Below are 19,258 nucleotides of genomic sequence, written 5' to 3' on the forward strand. Positions count from 1 at the left end.
TAAATTTCGGACTGTACTTTGGGCGCTGATACAAAGGTTTTTCAGTTTGTTTGGTCCAGAATTTCAGTGTATTATGAAACAGCCACACAGAACTTTCATCTGAGAAAATCACATTGTCCCAGTTAAAATTTCTAAGCTGTAAGCACCAGTTCAACCTTCGCTCCTTTTGTTCAGGTTTCATGATCGGTGATGGAATTCCTCGACTTTTCTGCCAACCCATTGCATGCAGCTCAGTTCTAATTGTCTCCTTCCAGACAGCCACAGTTCCTCTATCAATCATATCCAGCCTTAAATTTTCTAAACTCCTTCGTTTGTTTTTAGAAACAAAAAATACCAAGCCGCCTCCTGTCACAGACAGTCATTTTTCTGGGCCTACCTGCGCCTCCCTGGTGCTCAACGCCATATCCATTTGCAATATTTTTCAAAACACGATAAACAGTGGACAAAGGGATGCCTGTTCTACTTGAAATCACTTTAGCTGATCTTATGTCCTTGTTATAACACTCTAAAATCAACTTCCTCTTCTCTAAATCATCCATACTGGGGATCACTGAAAATGTCGTCTGCTAGCAAGTAAACAAAGGGGGATAACTCTTCACAAACTAATGAACAAGGATTGACGGAGTTGTCTCTCTTGAATGAAACCAAGCACTTGATAGCTGGTCAAGGTTGTTTATACTTGAAATCCAATTAAACATATTCCTAAAATTCTCAATAATTTCTGGTCATACTATATATCCAAGGAACTCTCCTCGTTGTAGTGAGTGAGTTTAGTTTTACCCCACTTTTAGCAATATTCCAGCAATATCAAGGCATGGGACATCAGAAATGGGCTTCACACATTGTACCCAAGCTGTAGAAATAGACCTGCGAAGATTGGGGTTAGAATTGGTCTTCAGCAGCTCATGCTTGTTGGAAAAAGTACTTGAATTTGGTGGTGAGACTTTCTGCTGATCGATGCTCATGATGACAGTCACTGGATTGTCTGGTCCAGATTAGATTATTTTCTGACTGCTGGAAAGTGACAATAAGCAACACACCAACTATAGTAATATGAAGGAAACAGGGGTTCTATAATATCTTCTGAGTAGTATAGTTAAAGACAGACACTGTGAAACTGCTGCAATACTTACTGTAGGAGTCAGCAATGTTGTCAGAGCCCTCATGAACAGATTACAGGAGACAGTCCTACATTGTTAATGAAGCTTTATTGCCTTATAGACTAGTGATATGTAGATGTTATGTAGAATATAATATACACTCATACAGCTGGCCCTTGGAGGCAGTGGAAACCATTCTAAGACAGATTTATTAACTGAGACTTGGTAAAAACAAGAGAGAGAGTCAACAAAGTTCCGCCTGAGTCAGCAATATTCCAGCTATATCATGGCGAAGGAGAATCACTACGATCCACTGTCTAAGCATCAGCTCTGCTAGTATATCCATCAGGCTATTCTCGGAAACTAAGCACAAATCTAAGGCACTATTTCATGGAATTCAACTATCCAAACTTTTATATTATGTATATTTTAATAATTTGTTCAACAAAAATACAAACTTAACCTGAAGAAAATAATTTGTAAAACTAAAGTGGAATGCATCTGACAGGAATATTTACACATTATTTCCCTAACATTCTTTCAAACAACCTTCACCATGTGTGAAAAGTCCATGCATCACAAGCTGGATTTAAACAAGACACAACCCTTTATTAAGAGATCATTCATAAAACAACAGGCTCTGACTTGGACATGGAGACAGGACAGCTGAGAAGATCAGCCTGACAAGATGAGAGTGCTGACACTGTATGTCTGTACAGGGTGGGTGTAGTGTGTGAGCTTGTGTGAAAACACTCCTGCTTGGAATGATAGTGAAAGTAATTCTGTCCTAAGTCAGACATCTACCAACAAGTGACACAATCTAAAACTGTTGCAAATAGACACCTTGAATGTGTTGTGAACCAGTAGCTCGTTAAAACAATTACCAGAGGTCTTGAATACAGGTGCCCCCCTCATGTTTACAATAAAAACCTGCACTCAGAAACATCTCAAACAGTACCTTCCTACTCAACACAAAGTGAATCTAAAAAGGCATTCAGTGTCACCACCCCCATTCAAACGTATCTAAAAACATTCAACTTCACTGATCTTAATAAGACCCTGAAAAAAAGGGACACAACAACATGCTGTGTGACATTGTAACCATAGCAACAGGTGAACACACCCTCGTGGAAGCTATTGTAGCTGTCATTACATCCTCAACACTGATATCCATCGATAACAGGCAACAAGGATAGATTGCCGCGGTCATATATGCAACAACAGATACCTCATTACATCCCTGTTGAAAGTAGGTCAAACATTCTACATCCTCGGGGGCTGGCTGAAATATTCATCCAATACACAACCCTTCGTCAGACAGACCCTATCAAACCTTTCATTAATGTGCCATAATGTCTTGATAATTTCAATAAAATGTGCCAAATTTTTAAAAGAGGTGGTACATGTAAAGATGATAAAATCCATGGCAAGAAAAGACATAATCTGGTCACTAATCCTGTATGTCCGTGGGTCAGTTTTGTAGATGCTTTTCGGAACATCATATAAAAATTTGTGGGAATCAAACATAGACGTTTAGCATGGCACGCAAATACATTTAAAACTACACCATACATCACTGTATTGTGCCTTAAACACATTGTAACTGACTCAAGTCCAGAAGTCCAGATCGGTGTTCTGAAGATGACCTAAGTGACAGATATCCTGTATAGTGAACTTAACCCTTTAACCAATAACAGGTCTAACAACCAAGCCGAGTTACACTGGTTAATGTAGCTATGGCCTTTATACTTCGGGGGGGTGAATATGAATGGTATGACGACACAGAGGTTGTTGTCAGGCTGAAGAGAAAGTACATCAGTTGATCAATAAATACAAGGGAATATATTACTGTACACTGCCTAATCACCTGTACACAAGCTAGTTTCTTACACTTAAATGCAGACTGTATCTGAATACAAAGCCCATTGTCTTTGCATAAAGCAGCTTCTACAAGGCTACAATTATACACCCAGGGACAGAGGCCCCAACCCAGGAGATGACAATACAACGACCCACACAATAGGCAGCTATCTCACTGTAATCATGATTAGTTCATACTTTTAGAAAATAACATCATGGATAAGATGGACATTGCCAGCATGATTCAAGGGCCACTTTTCTAAAAGTAAAAGTATGTTGAGCGAAATAGAATTTCAAATTGTTCAGTTGTTTACTTTGAGTCTTGTTAATCTGAAACATAAATGTCTGAATTTACATAAAATGGGTTCCGACAAATGTCTGTATCTTTTTATTTTGAGATGCTCATATGTAACCATTCAGATGGTGGGTTTCATTGAATGGACTTTAGGGGTTAATTTCTGTCCCTGCAATCATATCCTGCTGGACCTCTGGGGAGTCACACTGACAAAACAAATATGATATCTTCCTGCTAGAGGTCAGTCAGTCAGACAGACCGACCTAACAGAACACAAGCCCCGATCACAACCATTTGATACCCCACAGTGAGATCGGTTTTCACACTGTCATATATCTTGTTGCAATGTCTGAAATGTGTATGTATAATGGTGTTTAATATACATCCACACAATTAGTCTGATGTGATCCAATCCTAGCAGATATACCTTCACAACCCAATCTGTTCAAGTCACATCACCGAGTCTACACAACTCATGCTTCAAGAGAAAACAACAAACTCATTACAGTGGTATAATACAATTTGAGAGTACAAACTGGAATACAACATAACACAGGAGTTGTCACCTCCCACTGTCTCCTCACCATGGTTACACATGATATCATTAACTCTTCCTGTGCTAAGCGAATGATAATGATATAGCACCATAGTAGAAGTTACATTGAGAGCAGAGCAAGAGTTAATGATGATACTCTCATTGGTAAAACACATCTAGGAAGTTCTACATGCATCTATGCAAAAGCATCTTTGTTGTAGACATCACACAATAGCAAATATTTACGTCAAAAACTTTTAAAAATAAACAAACGTTTATTTCACATGTAACAAATTTTGAATGTACATTTCAAATTAGATCTATATTAATTGGTTTCTTCGAAGCAAAATAAATGTGTTCAAAAGCTATTATCTATGTAACAGATCAGCCACTTACAGTCGTAGCTATGTAACATTGTAACACATTATATTAACACTGAATATGAGGACATCTTCCCACAGGACACCACACTTATCACACCTACGGGCGATAACATGCGGCAACTTACAGCTGATTAACAGAACGTGGCCTGACCTAAATACTTCTGCCCTTGTTACAGATACTCTACAAGTTCATACACTGAGAACAAATCTACATTGTATCGCTGTGATTTTATTGAAATACTAAAAGCAAACCTGTATAAAATCTCAAATAAAACAGCCTGGTCTGCAATGTCAATGCAATCCCAGGTTGTGTTAAAACAAATCAATATCATGATCATAAATATAGTAAAAGCTTAGGAACAACCTCATTAAAACTGTCAACTAGATTTAGGAACAATAACTTGTTTGAAATGATCTAGTTGTCTAACAAGCATGATACATATTACTCAGAAAGCTTAAATATTATCTATTGTCACACATATTCACAACAAATCCCATGTGAATATATTCTGTGCTGCTTGCATGAAGCAAGAAACACGAAACAATGGTACCTGGACTGTTGAGAATGTGTGGGAGAACATGGTGGCTAAATGAGGAATGTACGAGGTAGAGATGACGCGAGCATCATGGTAAGGGAGATAATAGTGTGTATAAACCAACATATAGACAGTGCATAGATACTATCTGAGGGTATTGTCCTGTATACAAATGGCACATAGTAGCAAGATAATATCAAGAGTTGTCTCCCTTGCATTGTTGATTCCATGACCAGATCTTTTTCCAGTCATCAATGGTCCAAAGTAGCCTCTTACAGCATTGTTTCCATGACTACTGTTACCGGGAAATCCGGCTGGAAGAAAAGACAAAATTGGATCAGAATCTGTATTCATGTATTGACATCATGATTAAGTTTAAAAGTACAAGGAAACCTATTACATTAATAAAATGCAAAAAGTCAACATATATGTCTGAAAGAACACAAGTCACAAAGTCAATAGGATATTCTTTTCTTACAGCTATATACTTTCTCATAAAATTACTATATTATGCCAGCAATTAATCTGAGTATGCTAATACTATCAACAGACATTACCATAGGCGGGACTATCAACATTTCTGGTGAGGTATCTGAGGTTACATTCAAACTATTTTAATATGCAACCAAACATGGAAGTTTTAATTACATGCATAATTGTTTCTAAGACAAGATTAGGAAAGAGCTAGAATTTAAGCTAGAGCTAGATGATTAATGAAAATCTTTGTACAATCTAAAAGCCATACAAGTGTGATTCCTTTCAGGAGTCTTGATCTCTGTCAGTAATGACACACAGGTAAATCTGTGATTGTAATCAATTACCTCAATCAGACATGTGACACACAGGTAAATCTGTGATTGTAATCAATTACCTCAATCAGACATGTGACACACAGGTAAATCTGTGTGATTGTAATCAACCACCTCAGTCAGAGATGACACACAGGTAAATCTGTGTGATTGTAATCAATTACCTCAGAAATGACACACAGGTAAATCTGTGTGATAGTAATCAGCTATCTCAGTCAGAGATGACACACAGGTCAGTCTGTGCGATTGCAATCAATTATCTCAGAGATCACACACAGGTAAATCTGTGTGATTGTAATCAATTATCTAAGTCAGACTGACTGACTGAGTTTGGTTTTACGCTGCTTTTAGCAATATTCCAGCAACATCACGGCAGGGGACACCAGAAATGTGTGAAACATTGTACCCGGATTCGAACCCGGGTCTTCGGCGTGACGAGCCAACGCTTTAACCATTAGGCTACCCCACCGCCCCATCTGAGTCAGATGAGGTGAGGTGAAAGTGGGTTTAACGTCGTGCTTGAGAATATTTCGCTCATATGACGATCCATCTGAGTCAGAGATCACACAGGTAAATTAGTGTGATTGTAATCAACTGCAGTTTAATCTGTATGAATCTGATCAGCTGTTCTTGGTCAGGATTGACACATGTGAATGTGATCAGTTATCTCAGTCAGAGATGACACACAGGTAAATCTGTAAATGTTAGGCAGGTATAGATCCATCAGCCAGGGTCAGTAAGGGGAGATAACTATGTTCTATCACAAGGCAGAGTTTTCAGAAGCTAATGTTTACAAGTATGGTGCAATAGGAACACAATTGACCTTTTGTACGTATAGTCCTCCCTGCAACCTCAAGGAATAAACCCGCACAATGAAAAATATTAGAAAAGTAAAATGTGTAAAACCTATACATGTCAATAAACCCCCACAATGAGAAATATCAGAAACATAAATGTGTAAATCCTAAACAAGTCTTCCCCTCCTAGTGGACCTCCTCTGTCTTGACAGTACTGACCCCACTGAAGTATGTGTTATGCTGTGTGTATGATAATACTTGTCATACTATGTACAGACCCCACTGAAGTATGTGTTATCCTCTGTGTGTGATAATACTTGTCATACTTTGTACAGACCCTACTGAAGTATGTGTTATGCTGTGTGTATGATAATACTTGTCATACTATGTACAGACCCCACTGAAGTATGTGTTATCCTGTGTGTGATAATACTTGTCATACTATGTACAGACCCCACTGAAGTATGTGTTATCCTCTGTGTGTGATAATACTTGTCATACTTTGTACAAACCCCACTGAAGTATGTGTTATCCTCTGTGTGTGATAATACTTGTCATACTTTGTACAGCCCCCACTGAAGTATGTGTTATCCTCTGTGTGTGATAATACTTGTCATACTATGTACAGACCCCACTGAAGTATGTGTTATCCTCTGTGTGATAATACTTGTCATACTTTGTACAGCCCCCACTGAAGTATGTGTTATCCTCTGTGTGTGATAATACTTGTCATACTATGTACAGACCCCACTGAAGTATGTGTTATCCTCTGTGTGTTATAATACTTGTCATACTTTGTACAGTCCCTGAGTGTTTATCATGTTTGTTATCCACTGTAGAGTCCTGTGTGTGCGATGCACTTGTCATACTCTGGACAGTCCCAGAGTGTATATAATATGCTTGTTATAAACTATATCCTCTGTGTGTGATACACTTATACACTTGTTATCCACTGTACAGTCCCAAGATGTGTTGGATATACTTGTTTGACTCTGTACAGCCCTTGAGTGTTTATACCATGCGTGTAATACCCTGTACAGTCCAAGGTGTGTATACTGATTGTTATCCTGTTATCTAGGCCCAGGTGTGAACAATATACTTGTTTGACTCTACACAGCCCTTGAGTGTTTATACCATGCTTGTAATACCCTGTACAGTACAAGGTGTGTATACTGATTGTTATCCTGTTATCTAGTCCCAGGTGTGAACAATATACTTGTTTGACTCTACACAGCCCTTGAGTGTTTATACCATGCGTGTAATACCCTGTACAGTACAAGGTGTGTATACTGATTGTTATCCTGTTATCTAGTCCCAGGTGTGAACAATATACTTGTTTGACTCTACACAGCCCTTGAGTGTTTATACCATGCGTGTAATACCCTGTACAGTACAAGGTGTGTATACTGATTGTTATCCTGTTATCTAGTCCCAGGTGTGAACAATATACTTGTTTGACTCTACACAGCCCTTGAGTGTTTATACCATGCGTGTAATACCCTGTACAGTACAAGGTGTGTATACTGATTGTTATCCTGTTATCTAGTCCCAGGTGTGAACAATATACTTGTTTGACTCTACACAGCCCTTGAGTGTTTATACCATGTGTAATACCCTGTACAGTACAAGGTGTGTATACTGATTGTTATCCTGTTATCTAGTCCCAGGTGTGAACAATATACTTGTTTGACTCTACACAGCCCTTGAGTGTTTATACCATGCTTGTAATACCCTGTACAGTACAAGGTGTGTATACTGATTGTTATCCTGTTATCTAGTCCCAGGTGTGAACAATATACTTGTTTGACTCTACACAGCCCTTGAGTGTTTATACCATGCTTGTAATACCCTGTACAGTACAAGGTGTGTATACTGATTGTTATCCTGTTATCTAGTCCCAGGTGTGAACAATATACTTGTTTGACTCTACACAGCCCTTGAGTGTTTATACCATGCGTGTAATACCCTGTACAGTACAAGGTGTGTATACTGATTGTTATCCTGTTATCTAGTCCCAGGTGTGAACAATATACTTGTTTGACTGTACAGCCCTTGAGTGTTTATACCATGTGTGTAATACCCTGTACAGTACAAGGTGTGTATACTGATTGTTATCCTGTTATCTAGTCCCAGGTGTGAACAATATACTTGTTTGACTCTACACAGCCCTTGAGTGTTTATACCATGCGTGTAATACCCTGTACAGTACAAGGTGTGTATACTGATTGTTATCCTGTTATCTAGTCCCAGGTGTGAACAATATACTTGTTTGACTCTACACAGCCCTTGAGTGTTTATACCATGCTTGTAATACCCTGTACAGTACAAGGTGTGTATACTGATTGTTATCCTGTTATCTAGTCCCAGGTGTGAACAATATACTTGTTTGACTCTACACAGCCCTTGAGTGTTTATACCATGCGTGTAATACCCTGTACAGTACAAGGTGTGTATACTGATTGTTATCCTGTTATCTAGTCCCAGGTGTGAACAATATACTTGTTTGACTCTACACAGCCCTTGAGTGTTTATACCATGCGTGTAATACCCTGTACAGTACAAGGTGTGTATACTGATTGTTATCCTGTTATCTAGTCCCAGGTGTGAACAATATACTTGTTTGACTCTACACAGCCCTTGAGTGTTTATACCATGCGTGTAATACCCTGTACAGTACAAGGTGTGTATACTATTGTTATCCTGTTATCTAGTCCCAGGTGTGAACAATATACTTGTTTGACTGTACAGCCCTTGAGTGTTTATACCATGCGTGTAATACCCTGTACAGTACAAGGTGTGTATACTGATTGTTATCCTGTTATCTAGTCCCAGGTGTGAACAATATACTTGTTTGACTCTACACAGCCCTTGAGTGTTTATACCATGCGTGTAATACCCTGTACAGTACAAGGTGTGTATACTGATTGTTATCCTGTTATCTAGTCCCAGGTGTGAACAATATACTTGTTTGACTGTACAGCCCTTGAGTGTTTATACCATGTGTGTAATACCCTGTACAGTACAAGGTGTGTATACTGATTGTTATCCTGTTATCTAGTCCCAGGTGTGAACAATATACTTGTTTGACTCTACACAGCCCTTGAGTGTTTATACCAGGCTTGTAATACTCTGTACAGTCCTCATGTGTCTGATATACCTTCTACATCCTGTACTATACCAGTGAGTCAATACTGTACTTGTTATATTGGGTACAGTTCCAGGTGGCCAACTGTTATACTACATTCTACATAATACATGATTCAACATAGAGATTAATGAGTCAAGCTAGCTACAGTTTAATATACCCTATAACCAAATGTTTAGTAATATGAACTATTTATTATCTGAAAACAAAGAATATAAAGATGAAATAAATGAAGTATTATGAAACAAATAAAAAGAATACTGTGATGAGAGAATGTAATACTGTGACACCAGACAGGAGGTGACTAACAAGATGCCTCTGATGTTAGTGAAGGAAGCCAATATAAGGACAGTCTACACATGCAGAATGGGATGCTGAGAGTCAAACCTGAAGCCATTCTTCCTCAGTGCTGCAGTGTCTAAAGACTGCAAGTAAGTAAGGTTAACCTTATTTAACATTGACCACTTCACATTATGATCAAGTATTTTAGAAATTAAATCTTTCTCCAGATGCTTTTCTGGTTTGAATGTGGCTGTAACTCTTTGAGTTATGGAAGTGAAGATTTATACTGTAAATTTAAACTGATGAGAAAACCCATTTAACTGACTCCTTTATTTAGACACAACCAAGATAAATCTAAAACACAACATGTCCAAAACACAATAGGAGCACACTGGAGCCCTGAGATCTAGGACCACTTAATTTGTTGAGCAGCATTGTGTCCCTTAGCTTTGACAGGATCAGCTGATCATACATCCTAATTCCAGATTTCCAAGATTATGATCCATGGTGTGTTACCACCATACTTGTTGGTTTACAGCATCATAAAGATATATCTATGATCTGTAGCACTCTGGGATTATCTTTAACACAAAGCTGACATGTTAGTTGAAACTGTTTAAAGCAGCTTTAAATCCGTCTTACTCTAACAAAAGAATTCCATTGATAACTTATTGGTATTAAATATTTCTCTTGAGCTACTGTTCCTCCCATGAAGTATTCCCTTAAAGCGACAATCCCAATAAGCTAACCACGTCCCAGCACACAGTAATAATAAGTGTTGTAGAACCTGAAGTTTACCTTGGCGTGGGAGAGCTGGAACTCTTGCGTTTTCTCACAAGACCCTAGAAGGAAACACGACATGCATACTGAACACAAGATATATGAAACAGGCAACCAAGGGCAGAGAGAAAGTGCAACTAAACTCAACATAAGGAGGCAGTGCTGTGACAACATGGCATGGTATAAACGATTACAACATCGGATAAACAGTTACAGCAATCAACAATAGGAACAGATGGAGGCATATGCTTACTGAATTAAGGAAGAGACTTAAATACAATAGAAACTATATAGAAAACTATAAACTATGACTTTTCATTCAAAAATATTTTATTAATATACATGTACTACTCAAAAACAGTTAAGAACACTTGATTCTTTCAGATTACGTCCATCATGCCAAGACAGATGAATGACAGCAATGTGAAAGACGTGTTTCTTGACTTCTTTTGAGCAGCATACAGTCAAATGTTTCCAAAGCATCTCATTTGAATCATCAATAGCAGGTGCTTTAGTTTCCAGAAACCAGGTTCCAGTGAACTACATGGGAAAGGGTTCCATTCCGTGAAGTGCCATAATGTTCATATACTACTCAAAGGAAGTAAAGTAAAACCCCTGATTCCTTCCTATTACTGTTGTAACCTGCCAGCATGACAGACAAACTACAGATGTAGGAATGAATCAGTTGTCTGGTAACTTCTGTTGGGCAGTATTTATAGTGATGGAAAGTAATCAGAGATCATTCGTTATATGAAAGGTGTTTGGTTAAATATATTGGTTGTTTTACTGTGTACCCTGCAATATTCTGTTACATCACATAATCATGAAAACCTTTGGTAGAGGTGAACAATAAGATCGTATTCAGTTGCAAGCAATAAAGAGAGATGGCATCCGGTCAAGCTCATGTCTCCACTGCCTATAGGTTCTGAGAAAATGTTTCAGAGATGTTTGAGCATGCAGCAAAACACCCGATATCATCTTGTCTTACATTGATCTTGTTTTTGATATGCAGCCACTCAGAAGCACAACTTTGGAATATTTGGTGTGTTCCCTCATCATACTTTCCATCAATACCTGTGACACAATGTTTGCCATGCAGGTAGGCAGGGCTATACAGGGTGTGGGCTGTCAGTCAACACAGGGCTTCCAGGGAGGGTACGTCATATGTGTTCAAGGCATTTGGGACCTCATCAACTGATGACAACTATAAGTGAACATTTGTAATTTTTTCTTCTCAAAATTTGTAATGTGAAGTGACTTATTCATAGTTCTCATACATCTTTGGTAATACCAAAACAAAATGTCATTATTAAGTCATCAAACATAATGAGTGGAGCAGTACTTTGTTAAAGGGCAGGTAATTACAACCTGTAGTTATATCCTTTTTCATTTTGACATTTTGTTTTCGCCCACATACATAATTCATAAATGACCGGATGACTTAATACTCATTCTGGTGACATGGGTACAGTTCTGAAAGGACTCAAGTGTTCTGGGAACTGTGGAAACAGGATGGCCATATTTGGGCAGTGCCAGGCTTTACTCACTCTTTCAGTTACAGCTTGGGGTGGTAGCTTCAAATATATATCACTGTTTAGGTAGGCTGTGTTAGCTTTGACTCGAGATGTAAATTTTAATCCTTTGAAACAAGCCAGCTGAAGGTGGCACCAGTCTTAGAGACCTAAACATATCTCCAGTTCAAGACCTCTGCATGGAATCCCTGTGTCTCAGGAGCTACAAAGGGCAGTGATGGGCAAACTGAAAACTAGCAACACAACTTACAGGTGAAGTCTTGGAGAAATTAAGGTGTGCGTAAAGAACTACGCCAATATCTTTGTGGCCTGCCTCCATTGCAATTGACAAGGCCGTGCTGCCGTCCTGACAACAAAACAGAAATCAGGCAAACAGAAGAAAAAAAACATAGCAAAATCGACATGCACAGAAACAATATATACAGACAGGATGCAAGTAACTGGGAAAACATGCGGCACTGTGCTGATTTCCACACACTTCACGGGAGATATGGGCAGAGTATGTGCTTTTGTTCAGGTCAAATTCACTGGGCCTGAATTTAATTCCCCCTCCGTAAACACACACACGAAATCACAAACACTGTTAACTTTTCATCATTTTGATTTCATTTTAGACATTTTCTTAAAATAATTAATTTATTTATGTTCATTTATCTTCTTCTAAATGCAAGCTGCATGAAACAATTTTGTACTTGTCTTTAATAATTACTTTTGTGAATCAAATTTTCCCCTGAAAATAATAGCTGATCTGGCTAATTTTGAACTAAAAGGTGCAAAAACAATATGATCATAAGACAAAGATAGTAACACAATCACAAGTATGTATTTGTGAGTGTGTGACTGTAGTGACGTACTGCCGTAAAACCAGAGAGACAGAAAGATGAACCAGAACGGGGTGACACACAATGACCATGATACATGAAATAAAACTGTGAGAAACAACACACTGTTTACCTCCACAGTCTACCCATCATCAGGAGACTGATAGCGACTGAAGTATGCCATCGTTATATTGGAAGAGGCACATATCTGAATGTTTGATAACAACACTTTCATCACTGGACATACACACTATATGCATCGGTAGGATGATACGATTACATAGCACATCTAGGGGATACAAAGTATATGCAATGTATAGGATGATATGAAATATACAGCTAAGATAATATGGTGCAAATTCACTATTGATAATTACATTTCAATAAAGAACAATGTTACAGAGAAACAGATCGATATATTAATTCAAATAAGACAATCAAAACAATTTTACAAGGGAGTATCTAAAGTGCAGGACACACAAAAGATGAGACAGGATTTTTGACAAATTTGACAAATTTTGAAAAATCAATGTGTAAAGATCTAAAGTTGGAATTGTCTTCATCTACTGCTTGTCCCATGATAAAGAGTGGTTACATCAAAGAGTAGGTTGTGCTGGGACTCACATTGTCAGTCAGGTTGGCATCAGTAGCGGGATGACTGAGCAGCACCTTCACGATGTCGTTGTGGCCGTGTTCACACGCACACATGAGTGCAGTGGAACCATCGTTGTCGTGGGCATTCACGTCTGCTCCAGCATCCAGAAGGAACTCCACCATGTTGGTGCGACCATGACTGATCGCCAGCATCAGGGCCGTCTGACCTGCCTGGAAACACGTGTGGTGAGTGAATGAGTGATTTCACTCAAGTACTATTTCCCTGAATCTTATTAATGAAACAATTTCCAATATCTAAAATTTATTATAGCTATCAAAATATCTTGACTAACATCAAATTTAATAAAAAAGACAAAATATAAAAAATCACTAATACTTGTTTAATATGAAACTATAATGCTTGGTTGTGTACAGGCTGGATTCTCACCTGAGAGGACCTGACATTAACGTCTCCCTGCCTGAAAAGCCTGCGTACTGTCTCGATCTGGCCTTGGGTCTGAATGTATGCTAGCGAGGCCAGCATCACTGGGGTGTAGCCTGCCTTGTTCTGCTTGTTTACGTCCACTACTCCCGAGTCAAGGAAGAGGTTGCAGACATCAAAATTGCAGTTGGAAACAGCATAGTGGAGGGCTGTGTTCCCCTGGCAACATTTCATTATGAATCATAAAATAAACAGCACATGTTATGCTCAAATAAATACATACAGTGTTGAATACAATGTGTACATAAAAGTTTTGCATTCATTAATCAAAGAATATTTGAAAAACCAAACAAGGCTTACTACAAGCAGATGTATTCAACACAATATCATACATTTCCAGTCATTTGACAAGTTTTTTGAAGACGAATATGACTCTGTGTCTCAAAATTTACATCCGAGTACTTCACGTTGCAAGAGTTACAATTATTGTTGGCCATATTGGCAATGGAAGACAAATGTCTGTGCCTAAAGTCTGAGCCTGCTGTGTTGACATGTTCCAATTTACACTGGTTTGCACCATGTTCCAAAACTTACATTTGTGTCTGCCATATTGACAATGTATTCCAGCAGCTTCTTGGAGATCTCATTGAAGGAAGACATGAAGTCCTCCACCTGGTAGTGGTCTGACAGTTTCTGACTGGACACATTGAACCACTCCTTCTGGATTGTACTCAGGTTTGTGTTCTGAAACAGAGTTACCTCCCCTTAGACCATGTTCACAGAAGGAAGGATAATACTACATGTATATTGATAAACAACTTCTTTATTACAGTGAGAGCAATGTTTCGGTGTAGGTTATAAAAACCGTTATCAGTGAATGAGTGAGTGAATTTAGTCTTACACTGCTTTAGCAATATTCCAGCATTATCATGGCGGGGGACACCAGAAATAGGCTTCACACATTGTACCCATGTGGGGAATTGAACCCGGGTCTTCGGCGTGACCATGAGGCTACCCTACACCATTATCAAGCAAGTGATGTTAGAACATACAGAAGTTGTCAGGTTCCTGTTAACTCTGCTATACAACTAAAAAACATGAGAGTGAAACATACCAGTTGTGAAGTTTTGATGGTTGTTGAATCAACCAGATAGTTGGCAAGCACTTTACAGGACATCCTCATGTCTTCACTCAGCTCGAACCTGTTGGTGCATTTGTATCAGAATCAAGGTTATCGATAAACCACACAAATGTGATATTATTAATGGTTAGTTAAAATGCTTGCTTGCATTCCTGTACTTAGCTATTCATGAACAATATATGGCAAAACAAATCTTAATTCTCATTTTAAAGAGATTTTTGGTCAGTCTGCAAGAAAACATTAAAGGTTGAAAAAAATAAAAATTGATTGATAAAATTGCACTAAGGCAAATTCCTACAAAAATTATACATGTTAACAAAACTTTTAACAAATGATGCTTAAAAGAATCATATATTCTGTCACCCACAACATGATTTGCTTTCCATCCATATGAAATATATACTCATGGAAATAAATAAGGCAACATGTGAAAGTACGAGGGTTCCTTTATACTTTTAAAGTTTTTTTCACAAGGTTTGCATTGTGGGTGAAATTCTGGAATTAAATAAAGGAAGATCTCCCTGAAGATAAAAGTGAAACATGTTGGAGAAGATCCGTGTCGTGTGATTATTTCAGAAACTTCTTATATATGTACTACTGTACGCTCGGTATTCTCATCACTTTCTATATATATATATATATATATATATATATATATATATGAGTATACTGGTGATGAAATCACAAAACCCAACATAAGGAAGAGAGAATACACATACGTTTCTCGAATATTCTGGTCAAACATCTTAGCACCTGGGATGCCCTTGGCAATGGCCTCGTCATCTTTACATTGATACACAATGTTTCCATGACGACCATCGTATGACCCCTCCTCGTAGCTGCTGTCGGAACCCTCAGCCTCCTCGTTCTCGGACTCTCCATCAGTCGACTCCTCTGAATCAGTCCTGCGAAACACAAATCAAGAGTCAGCACTTTACCCTCATTTATCCAGGGGAGGATAACTCCATTCCACAATGATATATACCTGGGGCCATTTACTACTGAAGCTTGGCTTAGGAAGTGATGTCACCATTTCCATGTGTTACGAGTAACTTTCCACACAATCAATGGACAAGAAACTAAAGAGTAGGGGCAAATGGCTCTGGTGTATATATCACTGTAGACTGAAGACATATCATACTTTTTTAAGGATCAGCAGATGCAAAAATTCAGTCTTTTCCCAAAGCTATTGAAAGCAAACTCTTACAGCTATAGAAAGCAAAGTGTTGCCACATTGATTAGAAACACACAAAATACAAACAGCCCAGAGTGAACATCAGGAATATCAATAGATAAGATGTGATCGTATCAAGTGTCACCAACTTGATGATCTATACACAAACAAAGTCAAGCTTACATATCTACATAATCTACTATGTTAATAAAAAGATGACAATGAAATTAGATGTTGACATGTTGACAATTACATGTTATGTATCCATGATGAAGGATGAAAAATGTCAGAATAATTTTAGTCATGTCTTGTACTACTGTACTTAAGTAAATATTACCAAAGCTTAAAACAAATAATAAAAGAATACAATGACAAAAGCTTCAAGAAACAAACATTCTGATTAAGCAAAAAGCAGTGAAAAGTAATAGATGGAACCATAAGCATATTTCTGTCTTACTGGACAAGGTTTTGATGGTTTCATTTGAAGAAAAATTCCTTAAGCACATTTCAGCAGTTACAACACAAGAAAATCTTTCATCCAAACTCTTTACAACGTCACTTTCAGAACAACTCAGAGCAGAATGTGAATGAGTGAGTTAACATGGATTTATATAATATTCTTTCAAACATCATGTCTCATGACACAGAGATAGGGTTTCACACTGTACTAATGTAAGGAATAAAATCAAGGCCTTTAGGCATGGCAAACACTTGAATATATGGCCAACCTGACACCCCTTCACTGCAGGATAAGAACTATCAGGTATTGACTTCTCATACAACTATAACTGATAAAGGAGAGTGTAAGTTTTGAAACAACACCCTGCTGAAATGCAAATCTGCTCTCTGCACTGCAGGTGCTTGACATGTTAAGAAAGGGTGTCATTCTAGGAGCTCTGGAACCATGATATAGGGCTATATGAGCACATGGGACAGGATGCCATTCTAGGGGCTCTGGAACCGTGCTGCAGGGCTACATGAACATAATAGGACAGGATGCCATTCTAGGGGCTCTGGAACAGTGCTGCAGGGCTATATGAGCACAATGGGACAGGATGCCATTCTAGGGGCTCTGGAACCGTGCTGCAGGGCTATATGAGCACAATGGGACAGGATGCCATTCTAGGAGCTCTGGAACCATGATATAGGGCTATATGAGCACAATGGGACAGGATGCCATTCTAGGGGCTCTGGAACCATGACATAGGGCTATATGAGCACAATGGGACAGGATGCCATTCTAGGGGCTCTGGAACCCATAGGGAGAGCACAATGGGACAGGATGCTGCAACCGGCTATATGAGCACAATGGGACAGGATGCCATTCTAGGGGCTCTGGAACCATGACATAGGGCTATATGAGCACAATGGGACAGGATGCCATTCTAGGGGCTCTGGAACCGTGCTGCAAGGCTATATGATGCAACCGTGCTGCAAGGCTATATGAGCACAATGGGACAGGATGCCATTCTAGGGGCTCTGGAACCATGACATAGGGCAATATGAGCACAATGGGACAGGATGCCATTCTTGGGGCTCTGGAACCGTGTTGTAGGGCTATATGAGCACAATGGGACAGGATGCCATTCTTGGGGCTCTGGAACCGTACTGCAGGGCTACATGAGCATAATGGGACAGGATGCCATTCTAGGGGCTCTGGAACCGTGCTGCAGGGCTATATGAGCACAATAGGTCAGGATGCCATTCTAGGGGCTCTGGAACCGTGCTGCAGGGCTATATGACCACAATGGGACAGGATGCCATTCTTGGGGCTCTGAAACCGTGCTGCAGGGCTATATGAGCACAATGGGACAGGATGCCATTCTAGGGGCTCTGGAACCGTGCTGCAGGGCTACATGAGCACAATGGGACAGGATGCCATTCTAGGGGCTCTGGAACCGTGCTGCAGGGCTATATGAGCACGCACAATGGGACAGGATGCCATTCTAGGGGCTCTGGAACCGTGCTGCAGGGCTATATGAGCACAATGGGACAGGATGCCATTCTTGGGGCTCTGGAACCGTGCTGCAGGGCTATATGAGCACAATGGGACAGGATGCCATTCTAGGGGCTCTGGAACCGTGCTGCAGGGCTATATGAGCACAATGGGACAGGATGCCATTCTAGGGGCTCTGGAACCGTGCTGCAGGGCTATATGAGCACAATAGGTCAGGATGCCATTCTAGGGGCTCTGGAACAGTGCTGCAGGGCTATATGAGCACAATGGGACAGGATGCCATTCTAGGGGCTCTGGAACCGTGCTGCAGGGCTACATGAGCATAATAGGTCAGGATGCCATTCTAGGGGCTCTGGAACCGTGCTGCAGGGCTACATGAGCACAATGGGACAGGATGCCATTCTAGGGGCTCTGGAACGTGCTGCAGGGCTATATGAGCACAATGGGACAGGATGCCATTCTAGGGGCTCTGGAACCATGCTGCAGGGCTATATGAGCACAATGGGACAGGATGCCATTCTAGGGGCTCTGGAACCATGATACAGGGCTATATGAGCACAATGGGACAGGATGCCATTCTTGGGGCTCTGGAACCATGACATAGGGCTATATGAGCACAATGGGACAGGATGCCATTCAAGGGGCTCTGGAACCGTGCTGCAGGGCTACATGAGCACAATGGGACAGGATGCCATTCTAGGGGCTCTGGAACCGTGATAAAGGGCTACACGAGCACAATGGGCTACATCTGGGCATCAATCATTCCTGCGAGACTCAACTACCTAATTTGGGTTTCAAAGTTCTTTTCCTGTCAATACTACTTTCCATAAAACTTGTATCAAGTGAGGTAATTTCCTGCAGCAGCTAGTGGTACGCCAGGTAATCAATAGAGCTTCAGAATAAGGGAAGTAAGCTCTCCTTTGCAACAGTCACGGTGGACGAGAGTTTTTGTCTCACACCATGTGACCGACTGGCTCCCTAGTATAGTTTCACTTAAGGAAATCTAATGGGGACTAGAGAGTACTAGTGAGTACATGTGATGGATTACACTTAGTGGAAGATAAATGTAAGACTA

At 39.6% G+C, this 19,258-nt stretch overlaps 1 protein-coding gene across 1 annotated transcript in view; it reads right to left on the reverse strand.

Annotated features, from left to right (window-relative positions):
- Nucleotides 1-1,189: 1,189 nt before the first annotated feature.
- The window catches only part of LOC124254936, a 71,203-nt gene continuing 53,134 nt past the window's right edge, over nt 1,190-19,258 (reverse strand). The window contains 8 exon segments of the mRNA XM_046688778.1: nt 1,190-5,023; nt 10,541-10,584; nt 12,305-12,400; nt 13,500-13,700; nt 13,918-14,130; nt 14,506-14,655; nt 15,026-15,113; nt 15,772-15,957. Coding sequence (XP_046544734.1) covers nt 5,008-5,023; nt 10,541-10,584; nt 12,305-12,400; nt 13,500-13,700; nt 13,918-14,130; nt 14,506-14,655; nt 15,026-15,113; nt 15,772-15,957 — 994 coding nt within the window. The 3' untranslated portion in view covers nt 1,190-5,007.

This window comes from Haliotis rubra, unplaced genomic scaffold, assembly GCF_003918875.1.
Source record: "Haliotis rubra isolate DU_JTF1 unplaced genomic scaffold, ASM391887v1 Scf587, whole genome shotgun sequence".
Taxonomy (NCBI): Eukaryota; Metazoa; Mollusca; class Gastropoda; order Lepetellida; family Haliotidae; genus Haliotis; species Haliotis rubra.